The sequence below is a fragment of the Capricornis sumatraensis genome, chromosome 2 (genome assembly GCF_032405125.1).
Source record: "Capricornis sumatraensis isolate serow.1 chromosome 2, serow.2, whole genome shotgun sequence".
Classification (NCBI taxonomy): Eukaryota; Metazoa; Chordata; class Mammalia; order Artiodactyla; family Bovidae; genus Capricornis; species Capricornis sumatraensis.
The window spans coordinates 150,445,698-150,459,146 of record NC_091070.1 but is presented as its reverse complement, the minus strand read 5'-3'; the positions used below and the strand labels follow the sequence as shown (position 1 = coordinate 150,459,146).

The following is a 13,449-nucleotide window of genomic DNA, read 5'->3' as shown; positions in this document are numbered from 1 at the left end:
CTCCACCTCTCTCTCCAACTTCGTGATCTAATAAAATGATTAATGTGAGCAAGCTTCGAAAACTGCAGTACACTTTACACCTTCCTGGGACACACATATAGAACACATTTTTCTCACTAAACTTCTGTGGGAAAGAATGTGAAGTTGCTCATTTGTGTCCGACTCTTTGCGACCCATTGGACTGTAGCCTGCCAGGCTCCTCTGTCCATGGGATTCTGCAGGCAGGAATATTGGAGTGGGCTGCCATTTTCTTCTTCAGGAGATCTTCCTGACCCAGGGATTGAACTTGGGTCTCCCACACTGCAGGGAGCCTCTTTACCTGAGCCACCAGGGAAGCCCTGGAGTGAGAAAGAATAGAGTGAAGCTAATAGAGGAAGAGAGCCAGAAAATGACCAAAGACTCACAAGGTGGTGGTTTTCCCTGCTCCATTGTGACCGAGGAATGCGGTAATCTGACTTTCGTAGAAGGTAATGTTAAGACGGTCCACGGCTGGCCTGCCATAGGGCTCAAATATCTTTACCAGATTCTTCACACATACTCCGGGAACCAAGCCTGGAAGCTCACGTTCAAAGAAGCAGCCTTGTTGGAAAAAATGAACATGACATAACAATGCCTTCATGTACACACTACCCAAGGTTCCTTGTTGAGACTGTTGTCTTTTGTACCTATGGCTTCAACTATAACTTTATAACAGTGACTACACAATAATAATGGTAATAATAGTGTCCAACATTTGTTAAGCTGTTACTCTGTCCCAAGCATTGTTTGAAGTGCTTTATATAGATTTCCTCATTTTACCCTTAAAACAGTCTTAGGGGAACAGATATTACCGTGCCATTTCTACAGATGAGGAAACCTAAAGAGATATCAAGAGTCCAATCAAGGTCACATGGTTTATGAGTGGCAGAGCTGGGATTTGAATGCAGATGCGCTCATTGTCTGTATGGAGAGTTAGCCCTAAGCTCAGCCTTCAGTCCCAGGCCCTCATTTCTGACAGTCTACAGGGGATTTCCTCAGGAATTTCTTGGGACAGCTCAGGCTCCTCATTCTCTTTCCCAAACAGTGTTTTCCTTCAGACTATCTTATGTCCATTCTCCTAGTCACCTTGGCTCACATCTTTGAGTCAACTCTACTAAAGCTGACTACTTGCTTTTTAGCGCTCCAGTTTCTCCAGTTAGGGTAGGACAGTCCACTTGTTCTCACCACTGTCCCTCCAACTCTGTCCCTCCACTTTTAAACTCCATACTCCCCTCCAGTATGAGGTCCACTTGGTGTCCACGTCTCCCTGGCTTCGAGTCTCTCCCTGCTTTAGTTCACACAATACAGTGATGGGGCTTCCTTGGTAGCTCAGATGGTAAAGAATCTGCCTGCAGTGCAGGAGACCTGGGTTGCATCCCTGCATTGGGAACATCCCCTGGAGAAGGGAATGGCTACCCACTCCAATGTTCTTGCCTGGAAAATGCCATGGGCAGAGGAGCCTGATGGGCTATAGTCCATGGGGTCACAAAGAGCCAGACATGACTGAGTGACTAACACTTTTCATTTATATGTGTTACTTAATTTGTCACCTTAATATTGTAATTCTGAGCACTTACTCCCCTGCCAAAGAAAGCAGGGAGGGGGAAATCCTAATGCTTCTTCTCTCTTTGCCTCCGCTGGCCTTGTTGACAGTTGAGGTGGGACTGGACCCCCACCCCCTGACTTTGGTCTTAGAATTCTGCTCTGGGAGGAGGGTCTTCCCAAAGGTTCTGCTGACTGGAAACTGCAGGAATCACAGGTCTCCAACCTCAGCTTTGTGAAATGGCACCTGGGGTGCATCAGACACACAGAGGCTGGACCTTCTGCAACATCAAGTGAAGTCCAGAGGCCATGCTGCCTCTCTGTACCCGGGGTGACGATAGCGGAGCATTTCAGCATCCACAGAGAAATTCTAGAGAAATCCATATGCTTGAGGAATGAAGAACATGGTGGGGGTGGGGGAACCGGGACAGAACTGGTTCAAGAGGGAAGGCAAGGGAGGTAAAGGCCAAGAGAACACTTGCAAACTTGGTCTATGAGCTGAGGAATTATTAAGTAACTTCCAAGGTCAGGAAAGGCTTTTGATGGCTTGAATGAATGGACCTCTAGATTTGTAAATCACAAATGAAGTGTAGTCAGCTCCTCTAGATTCCTTCCCCCTGTGCACAGAAGCATTTATTTTTGTCTTTCCTTATAGCTCATATCCGCTTGAAGTCCCAGTGACCCAAGTTATTGTTCTTGCTAAATCCTCGGAAGTCAGCACATTTGTGCAATTCACTGGGGGTTTGCCTAAACAAGGGCACAAAAACACCATATACTTGGGATTTGCTTTCTCCAGGAAATATGTGTTAATGTCTGGCTGGACCATTCATTCCACACATGGACAGCTGGACCCTAGAGAAGGTATCAGGTTTAACCCCTGTCAAGAGAGTCAGCTTCCTGGGTTCCATTCCACCCCACACATGAGGTGTTCTGCTCTTGCCCTTTGCAGTATTCTGAACCTTCTCTTGCCTCTGTTCTGCATTCTTTATTGAGGGTTTTTTGTTTTTTACCATTTATTCCTTCTGGGTGTTCTGGGTCCTCCATTTCCTCTGTTATGGGTTCTGTCTTTTCCCAGGCTCTTTCTTCTCTGGTTGAACACCCTACAGAAATCAGAAGCTACTGTTACTCTCCTGGTGAAGGCTGAGAATCAGGAAAGACAGGAAACGAGAAGAAGAGGGGAGCAGAGTTTCCTACCATAGCTGGAAAGCACAGTTCCCTCAGAAGGCTAGGTCGACATTGCCAGGACCAGCCCCGGGGAGGGCTCTGCCAACCTCTGACCTGTGGGGCTGTGAAGTTCTCACAGGGTCTGGGGAGAGGGGTTGCCTCCCAGAGGTCTGATTTGGCAACCGTTGGTGAGCGGAGAGGGAGTTTTGTACTAGGAGTTTCACTTATCCTCAGGTGGAGGGCACAATGTCAGAAATTGTGATTAAAAAAAAAAAAAATTAAAACTAGGATTGACTTTGAAATGGATTACTTTTGTTTTTCAGCTCACTAATGGTACTTTTCACTCCAATCCAAAACTTGCCAAAGTCACGGTGAATCTTCAGTAAAAATCCATTCAAGCTGATATGATGGGCAGGCAGACTGAGACATTGGTTTCCTGAGAAATCTATCAATACTTTTATGGGTATTCAAGTATTTGGGGATTAACACCAGAGCTGAGCCTGGCTATTGGACAGGCTTGCACAAATTGTGGTGTAAACACTCATGCACATATTCTCACATTCACACATACTCTGACATACACAACAGCCATACCCCTAGCCCTCACAGGGGCACTTTTTGTAAACTTTACATTTGGTTTCAAAGGACAAAATAGATAACTAATGAGAACACATTACACAGCACAGGGAACTCTACTCAGTGCTCTGTGGTGATCTAAATGGGAAGGAGATCCAAGGAAGAGGGGCTATATACGCACATGTGGCTGATTTGCTTTGCTGTACTTAGAAACTAATACAGCACTGGGGAGCAACTATTCTCCAACACAAAAAATAAATTCATTAACTGGAGAAAAAGGACATCACAACATCCTGAAAGGGGGAGAGAAGCAGAAGCACAAGCCAGCTAGCGAAGAAAGCAGAGGCGGGAGGAAACCATCGTCGCCAAGCATCTAAAGGCCCTGGCTACAGGCGCACATCCACGAGCAGGGTGATGTTCTAACGCTGCAGCCAGCCAAGGCCTCTTCCGTCCACACTGCTGTCTGTGGACTGCAGGCTGTGTGGTGGACTGGCATGTACTGGGCCCTGGTCAGGGACCGGCCCCCGCTGGTACTTCTGTTTCCTGAAGGACTTTTAAATCTATTGCCCACAATCCCTTTGATCACTTTACTAGCCATCATACTGCATTAAATGTATGTTAATAAAAGAGCAGGAGGAAAATGTCTCCTAGTCACTGGAGTGAGTTCCTTGCCAGGAAATGCATGTCCCAATTCCAGATTTTGTCCAAAATGGCCAACGGGAACTGGGTTAGACATTAGATGTCTCTTGGGCTCCATGTCTTCATCTGTGAAAGGAGCGGATTAGGTGGAAAAACTCAGCTGTTTTCTAATTTTAGAAAAATTTAGGAATCTATTTCAGTCTAGCTTGTGAGACAGGTGAAAAATATTTAGCTTCTGTTGGCAAAAATACATGTGACTCATTTTTGAAGGAGCACATTTGTCTTAAGATTTTTCTTTTTAGAGGCAGCATATCTGTTGAGATTATAGAGGGAAAAACATGCCCACAAAGTCCTGATACTCACTGAAATTAGAAACATTTCAGGAACAGACTCGTGTGTTGAAAATTCCCATTTATGGTAGGTTGTAACTTTATTATACTAGAAATTTAAAAGTTTACTAGATAGACAAGAAAGACAGACAAGGCAACATAATGGGGGGAAAAGAAAACAAAAAACACTGAGCTATTGAAATGTGGTTTGTTTGAATCATTAAAAAAAAGGGCATCCCCCACTGCAAACCTTTTAAAGGTCCTAGACTAATCCCCTAGAGAAAACAAACATCTATCTTAGTGCTTAAAGGCTAAATCCTGGCCCAGGCCCAATAACACAAAGCAAAGAGCAAGTAGGTAAGGAACAAACAGCATCTCCTTTGCTTCCAGAGACTTCCTAGCTCCAGGGCCGCCCCAGCTCTCAGCTCTGGAATCTCTCTATCCCCTCATCCCTCCAGGAGTCCACAGTCCGCAGCCCCGCCCCTCTACCCCCCACTTCCCAGCTCTCAGCTCTGGAATCTCTCTATCCCCTCATCCCTCCAGGAGTCCACAGTCCGCAGCTCCCCTCTCTACCCCCCACTTCCCAGCTCTCAGCTCTGGAATCTCTCTATCCCCTCATCCCTCCAGGAGTCCACAGTCCGCAGCCCCGCCCCTCTACCCCCCACTTCCCAGCTCTCAGCTCTGGAATCTCTCTATCCCCTCATCCCTCCAGGAGTCCACAGTCCGCAGCTCCCTTCTCTACCCCCCACTTCTAGAACTCTGTCCTGTTCAGGAAGAAAGGTAAATTTTATCTGTGATGCACTCTGGGCAAATGTCCTTTTAACCCTCTTTCCCAGTCACAAGAAAGACCAACACTAAGGGAATCTGGGAGTCTGCCCCAGCCTCAGGAAAATAAACTTATTGCTTTGGGAAAATAAATTTATTTATATTTGAAAAAGTGGAGAGGACTAAAAAACCACACAAGGGGACACAGCAGAAGATGGATTCCTCTGTGATTCTCTAGATCTGTCTGCTTTATTGTCTTCTTAATTATTTATTTTAATTGGAGGCGAATTACTTTACAATATTGCGGCAGTTTTTGCCATACATTGATCTGAATCAGCCATGGGTGTACATGTGTCCCCTGGTCCTGAACCCCCCTCCTACCTCCTTCCCCATCCCATCCCTCTGGGTTGTCCTAGCGTACCAGCTTTGAGTGCCCTGTTTCATGCATTGAACTTGAACTGGTCATCTATTTGACATATGGTAATATACATGTTTCAAAGCTATTCTGTCAAATAATTCCACCCTCGCCTTCTCCCACAGAGTCCAAAAGTCTGTTCTTTATATCTGTGTCTCTTTTGCTGTCTTGTACATAAGGTCGTCATTATCATCTTTCTAAATTCCATATATATGTGTTAATATACTGTATTGGTGTTTTTCTTTCTGACTTACTTCACTCTGTATAATAGGCTGCTGTTTCATCTACCTCATTAGAACAGACTCAAATGTGTTCTTTTTAATAGCTGAGTAATATTTCACTGTGTATATATACCACAACTTCTTCTCCAGATTCTATAGATCTGTTTGCTTTAAATTGAGAAGTTGCAAACCTCGTTTGCACCCTCAAGTGGTCTGGCTTTCTTTTAAGCGTGCACTTTAATCCACTGGGCACAACCAGGATGCAAGGGCTTATCAATGCTCAGCCATCACCCTGGTCCTGCTGCTGCTGCTGCTAAGTCACTTCAGTTGTGTCCGACTCTGCGCGACCCCATAGATGGCAGCCCACCAAGCTCTCCCGTCCCTGGGATTCTCCAGGCAAGAACACTGGAGTGGGTTGCCATTTCCTTCTCCAATGCATGAAAGTGAAAAGTGAAAGTGAAGTCACTCAGTCATGTCCGACTCTTAGCGACCCCATGGACTGCAGCCCACCAGGCTCCTGTCCATGGGATTTTCCAGGCAAGAGTACTGGAGTGGGGTGCCATTGCCTTCTCCACACCCTGGTCCAGTCACTCACAAAATAGAGGCTCCCAGAGGCCGTGATTACGCACTAAGGAACAGAGCCCCCAGCAGACAGCTAACTAATCAGGAATCTCACACTTCATGTAAGAACCACCTCTACAATGCACACATATCCAATACAGAGCCAAAGGAGTTAATTTCAAACATTTGTTTTTCTTTCTTAATTAAAAAAAATTTTAAACAACTCACCTTCACCACCTAGCCAGTAAGACTCTTGTAGAAGGAAGTACCAAGGAAGTGGGGTTCCATAGTCCCCTAAAGATAGATAGGCAAATAAAGAGAAAAAGCCTAAGTAGTTCAATCTTACCATAGTTCTATAAGATCTAGAATTTATCTACCTGAACCGCAGGTTGTAACTATATATATTTATAGTTCATAAGCATTACATGGCTATCCACATGCTTCCTCTAAGACTACTTCTTCTAATATGCTTCAATTTAAAAGGTCCTGTTTCGGGGGTGAAATCAGCAACACTAAGACTGATGATCTTAGCTAACATTAGTTTTCCAAGAAACCATTTAATTAAAGAATTTAAGCATGCTTTTTTCAACAGTTCCAGATAATAATAGTGATGATAATTACTAACATTTGTTGAATGTTCTTTCTGTGTCAAACATAACTGTGAGCCCCTTCAATGTGCTAAATAATTTAATCCCCAAAACAACACAAAGGGATAGGTAGTATTACTATTCTTGTGGATAAGGAAATTAAGGCACACTGAATTTGAAGCTTCTGCCCAATGTCCCAGCTAATTTAATAGAGGTGTAAGAATTCCAACATTGGTAGTCTGGTTCTAATACCACTGATCCTTTTTTAAAAAAATTAACGAATTATTCTTGGCTGTGCTGGCTCTTTACTGCTGCATGGGCTTTCTCTAGTTGCAGTGAGTGGGGGCCACTCTCTATTGTGGTGCATGGGCTTCTCATTGTAGTGGCTTCTCTTGTTGCAAAATACAGGCTCCAGAGCACATAGCCTTCAGTAGTTGCAGTGTGTGGGCTCAGTAATTTCAGTTCCCAGGCTCTAGAGCAAAGGCTCAATAGTTTTGGCACATGGATTTAGTTGCTGTATGGTATGTGGGATCTTCCTGGACCAGAGATCAAACCTGCATCTCCTACATTGGCAGGCAGAGTCTTCATCATTGAGCCACCAGGGAAGCCCAACACCACTAATGTTAACCATATCATCCTACTTGATCCACTTGAGTTTCAAAGAATAAACTACAAAGTTTCTAGTCAAGTTCCCTTAGCTAGCTGCCTATAAATGTTGATTTTGTGAGAATATTATCTTTGCTTATTTAATAGTTACCCTGTGCCTTATGGCGAATGCTAGACTGTAATCCCTCAAGGACAGGCTTGGGTCAGTTTTTTCCACTCCTTCTTTTCTGAGTACCTGTGCTACTGAGCCTAATACATCGTTGCTGCTTAGTACATAGTGGCTGAACATATTAAAGCTTTAGCTTGGCTAAATGAAAGCTCTTGAAATATACACACATTTTATTTTCAATCTAATTAACTTTCACTTATTATACCTCTCTCATGGCCCAGTGAGATGGAAAAAATGGAGGCTGAGAAAGTCAAGGATATTTCTTTGAATCCACTGTTATAAGGTTGAATTATGTCCCTTGACTCTCTCTTCCCCCAAAAGAGATATATTGAGGTGTGTATAGAATACAAAATAATACTTGATCTTTGTCCACAGTTCCTGGTACAGAGCTCTTAAAACCTTCGGAGTTTCCTGAATGATAGACGTGCCCTTGTTATTCATCAGTTCAGTTCAGTTGCTCAGTCATGTCCAACTCTTTGTAACCCCATGGACTGCAGCACACCAGGCTTCTCTGTCCATCACCAACTCCCGGAGCTTGCTCAAACTCATGTCCATTGAGTCAGTGATACCATACAACCATCTCATCCTCTGTTGTTCTCTTCTCCTCCTGCTCCCAATCCCTCCCAGCATCAGGGTCTTTTCCAGTGAACCAGTTCTTTGCATCAGGTGGCCAAAGTATTGCAGCTTCAGCTTAAGCATCAGACCTTCTAATGAATATTTAGGACTGATTTCCTTTAGGATGGACTGGTTTGATCTTCTTGCAGTATAAGACTCTTGAGAGTCTTCTCCAACACCACAGTTCAGAAGCATCAATTCTTTGGTGCTCAGAGATTTTTGTGTATAGAATTTGTATCCTACAATTTTACTGAATTTTTAAATTAGTTCTAACAGTTTTTTTATTTTTTTGATGGGGTCTTTAGAGTTTTCTCTACATAAAATAATGTCATCTACAAATGTTACTATGTATAAATGTACCTCTTTTCTGATTTGGATGTCTTTCTTTTTCTTGTCTTATTGCTGTGGCTAGGACTTCCAATATTATGATGAATACAAGTAGCAAATGGGTGTTGGGTTCTGAGATCCCTCCTGGTTGTGGATCACTGTGCCAAGGGTGGGGGTTATGGTGCAGCTGTGTCTTAGACTCCCCTACCTGCTTTGCCTGATGTGTAGTTATCACTCAGCCAGACTTTAGGTTTTTTTAAAAGAGGAAATGGTTCCATATGAAGCTGAAGACTCAGTTCTCTATGAGGGAGGGTGAGTTCAGCATCTTCTTACACTGACATCTTCCGAAGAATTTGAACAGAGGATTGACACCACCTGACCTAGATTCTGAAAGGATCTCTCTGAACACAGTGTGGAGGAGAGACTTGTAAGAGATGATGATGGAAGAAGGAGGCTTGGATTGAGAAGGTTGTGTGGAGGTGGTGACAAGGGATCATATTCGGAATCTGTTTCTAAAGGTGAGTCAAGCACTCATTGATGGATTTTTGGTTCCTGGATTTAAGATTTAAATATGGGTTCTGAGAGTTCAAGCTGAAAGACTTCAGAAAGAATAAGATTTTGAAAAAATTGAAGTATACTTGATATAAAGTGTTGTGTTAGTTTTGGTAGAATCACTCTGCTGTACACCATACCTATATTTATAGTCTTTTTTTAGATCCTTTCCCATTATAGGTTGTTATAAGATATTGAATATAGTTCCCTGTGCTGTACAACAGGTCTCTGTTGTTTATCTACATTATATATAGTATTGTGTATATGTTAATCACAAACCCCCCACCCTGTTATCACCTTTAGTAACCATAAGTTCATTTTCTTTTTTCTTCTTTTTAAAAATATTTATTTATTTTTGTTTATTAATTTTGCTGCTCTAGGTCTTAGTTGTGGCATGCAGGATCTTCAGTCTTCATTGTAACATGTGGGATGCAGGATCTATTTTTTTAGTTGTGGCGTGTGGGATCTGGTTCCCAGACCAGGGATTGAACCCAGGCCCCCTGCATTGGGAGTGCAAATTCTTAGTTCCTCGACCGTCAGGAAAGTCCCTATAAGTTTCTTTTCTATGTCTGTGAGTCGATTTCTCTTTTGTAAATAACAAAACATTTGTACCGTGTTTTTACATTCCACATATAAGTGATATCATGCGATATTTGTCTTTCTGTATCTGACTTCACTCAGTTTGACAATATCTAGGTCCACCCACATCACTGCAAATGGCATTATTTCATTCTTTTTATGGCTCAGTAGTATTCCATTGTATATATATTCTTTATCCATTCCTCTGTCAATGGACATATAGTTTGCTTCTGTTCCTTGGCTATTATATATAGTGCTGCTTTGAATATTCGGGTACATGTATCTTTTCAAATTACTGTTTTCTCTGGCTATATGCCCAGGAATGAGATTGATGAATTATATGGCAGCTCTATTTTTAGTTTTTTAAGGAACCTCCAGACTACCTTCCATAGTGGCTGTATCAATTTACATTCCCACCCATAGTATAGGAGGGTTCTCTTTTCTCCACACCCTCTCTAGCATTTGTTATTTGTAGACTTATTAATGATGGCCATTCTGACTCAGTTCAGTTCAGTCACTCAGTCATGTCTGACTCTTTGCGACCCCATGAATTGCAGCATGCCAGGCCTCCCTGTCCATCACCAACTCCCGGAGTTCACCCAAACTCATGTCCATCAAGTCGGTAATGCCATCCAGCCATCTCATCCTCTGTCGTCCCCTTCTCCTCCTGCCCCCAATCCTTCCCAACATTAGAGTCTTTTCCAATGAGTCAACTCTTTGCATGTGGTAGCCAAAGTATTGGAGTATCAGCTTTAGCATCAGTCCTTCCAAAGAACAGCCAGGACTGATCTCCTTTAGGATGGACTGGTTGGATCTCCATGCAGTCCAAGGGACTCTCAAGAGTCTTCTCCAACACCACAGTTCAAAAGCATCAGTTCTTCCACATTCAGCTTTCTTCACAGTCCAACTCTCACATCCATACATGACCACTGGAAAAACCGTAGCCTTGACTAGACGGACTTTGTTGGCAAAGTAATGTCTCTGCTTTTGAATTCTGACTAGTACCTCACTATATTTTTGATTTGCATTTCTTTAATAATTAACAGTGTTGAACATCTTTTCATGAGCTCATTGATCATCTGTATGTCTTCTTTGAATAAATGTCTATTCTTCTTTGAATAAATATCTTCTGCCCATTTTTAGATTTTTTTTTTTTGCTGTTGAGTTGTGTAAGCTGTCCATATGTTTTGGAAATTAATCCCTTGCCTAATGCATTGTTTGCAATCATTTTCTTCCAGTCCACAGACTGTCTTTTTGCTTTATGCCTTTTTTGCTGAGCAAAATCTAAGAAGTTTGATTATGTTCCATTTGTTTATCTTTGCTTTTATTTCTTTTGCCTTGGGAGACTGACCTGGGAAAACATTCCTATAATTTATGTTCAAGAGTGTTTTGCCTATATCCCTTTCTAGGAGTTTTATGGTATCACATCTTATATTTTAAGTCTTTAAACCACTTTGAGTTTATTTTTATGTACAGTGTGAGGGTGTGTTCTAATTTCATTGATTTACATGTAGCTGTCCAGCTTTCCCAATACCACTTGCTAAAGAGACTGTATTTTCTCTATTGTATATCCTTACCTCCTTTATCAAAGATTAACTGGGTGTAGGTGTGTGGACTTACTTATGGGCTCTCTATTCCGTTTCATTGACCCATTTGTCTGTTTTTGCTCCAATACCATGCTGTTTGGATTCCTATAGTTTTGTAGTATTGTCTGAAGTCTGGGAGGTTATGCTTCCAGCTTTGTTCTTTTTCCCCAGGATTACTTTGGCAATTTCGAGTCTTTCATGGTTCCATATAAATTTTAGGATTATTTGTTCTAGTTCTGTGAAAAATATCTTGAGTAATTTGATAGTGAGTGAGTGAGTAAGTGAAAGTCATCCAGTCATGTCTGACTATTTGCGACCCCTTGGGACTATACAGTCCATGGAATTCTCCAGGCCAGAATACTGGAGTAATTCAATAGGGATCACATTAAACCTGTAGATTGCTTTGGGAAGTATGGCCATTTGAACAATATTAGTTTTTCCAATCCAAAAGCATGGGCTATTTGATTACGATTTAAACTAGAGTGAAAAGGCAGAGTAACTAAAGAACATAATTACCTTTACCCTATGGAGGAGGGCCCTTACCTGGAAACACCTGGTCAAGATACCAGGCAAGCAAGCCATACAGAGCGGCATCAAGGAGCATCATCTTCATGGACATCAGAAGACTGAATCCATCCCCTTCCATGGGGCTGTTCCCAACATTGCTCCACTGCAGCCCCACACCTTGCTCTTCAAAGCGAGCCAGGTACTCAGTGCCAAACCCAAATGCCACAGGAGACAGCAGGCTCTGCAGTGGGGCAAAGAAGGCATGAAAGATGAGCAGAGGATCTTTAACCCAACCCAACAGAACCCACAAGGTAGGGAGGAAGGCCAATGGAGGGTCTATAATGTATTCTGGTCTAAGACCACTCCAGGGAGGGGTTAAGGCAGTCTTCCCACAGGAAGAGAATTCTGGGAATACTTCTCAGGCCTCAGGGACCCCTGCCCAATACCTACTTGGCCACTTTTCACCTGTCCAATGGATCACAGTAGTGCACTAGGGAAGACAACACAACAAAGGACCAAAGGTCCTCAAGCTTATCTTCCTACCTTTCCCTGCCTCTACCTGCCTCTTCCATAAAATCTCACAGTTTTTGGCACAATAAAGAAGCTAACTTGAGCTGCTTTGTGAGAATCCCAATAAAAGTGTCCATAAAGTCATCAGTGTTTTAGAGCAGACTAGAAGGCTAGACAGGATATTGTCTCATGACCTCCTGAGCAATGTTAGGCCCAAAATCCTCAGCTTATAATGACTATCACCTTTTCTCATTTCCAGACTAGGGAAAATGTTTTTCTTAGACTCTCCTTGAAGAGCACAAGTAACTGAATAGGTGGTATGCAGAAAGTCTAAAGAGGAAGTCCCCCAGCCACATCCCCACAGTTGCTCGCTGGCATGGCAGAAAGCATATATACACATACAGAGGGATGAGCTATTCCCACTTGCTCTGCTAGGAGGCCAACCGTTTGCAGGACACAGGTGGGGTTCAGAGTGTCTCTCTGCAGAAGGAAGGGATTCCCTAGCTATATCTTCACAAAAACCATTAAAAAAATCTCAGCCTAGCCCTGGTCCACAGAGCAGCCAGAACTATAGCTTCCTGGTAGATCCACACATGCAAGGAACTAGTTGTGGCTTCTAAGTACCAACTGTCTACACAGTATACCAAGACAGCCCAGCTCTGCCAACAGGCAGAGTCATAAGAATTTCTTGCCCATTGTGATCACGTAAGAAAATTAGGTGCCATAAACAACAGTAATTAATTCTTATTTAACATGAGAAATAAAAGGCAGATGCCCTGGCAGTACTTGAGCCAAATAAGCTTGAGTCATGAGAACAAGTTTAACTTAAATTTTCCCCAGTGAGATGCAGGTGACAGTCCTTTCTCAACTGCATTGTACAAAGAACCATGGATAGGGAGATTTTGGAGGACAAAGAAATTTGCATCCTACAGGGCTTAGAAGCTATTTAGTCTGGTAAATGAGAGAGTAGACATAGATCATTTGAAAACAATTAGAGAAAAAAAAAACAACATGTTGTTTGGGCATTGTAAAGAGGTCCTTCAGGCAATCCAGAGTCAATTTCTAGAGACCTCTCCTGGGAAGAGCACCCAACTGGCTCATTTGTGCACCCTTCTCTGAGTGCTTTAGTAGAACATGACAAAGACACATTAGAGCTACTCTGATTCAAGTTCTTTTACAGA

General features: G+C 42.8%; 1 protein-coding gene across 1 annotated transcript in view; it reads right to left on the bottom strand.

Annotated features, from left to right (window-relative positions):
* The window catches only part of ABCA4 (ATP binding cassette subfamily A member 4), a 152,478-nt gene that overhangs the window by 66,785 nt on the left and 72,244 nt on the right, over positions 1-13,449 (bottom strand). Inside the window, exons 16-19 of the mRNA XM_068964606.1 lie at positions 11,795-11,999; positions 6,459-6,524; positions 2,571-2,660; positions 405-579 (exon numbers count right to left, since the gene is read on the bottom strand). Coding sequence (XP_068820707.1) covers positions 405-579; positions 2,571-2,660; positions 6,459-6,524; positions 11,795-11,999 — 536 coding nt within the window. The remainder of the gene's footprint in view (positions 1-404; positions 580-2,570; positions 2,661-6,458; positions 6,525-11,794; positions 12,000-13,449) is intronic.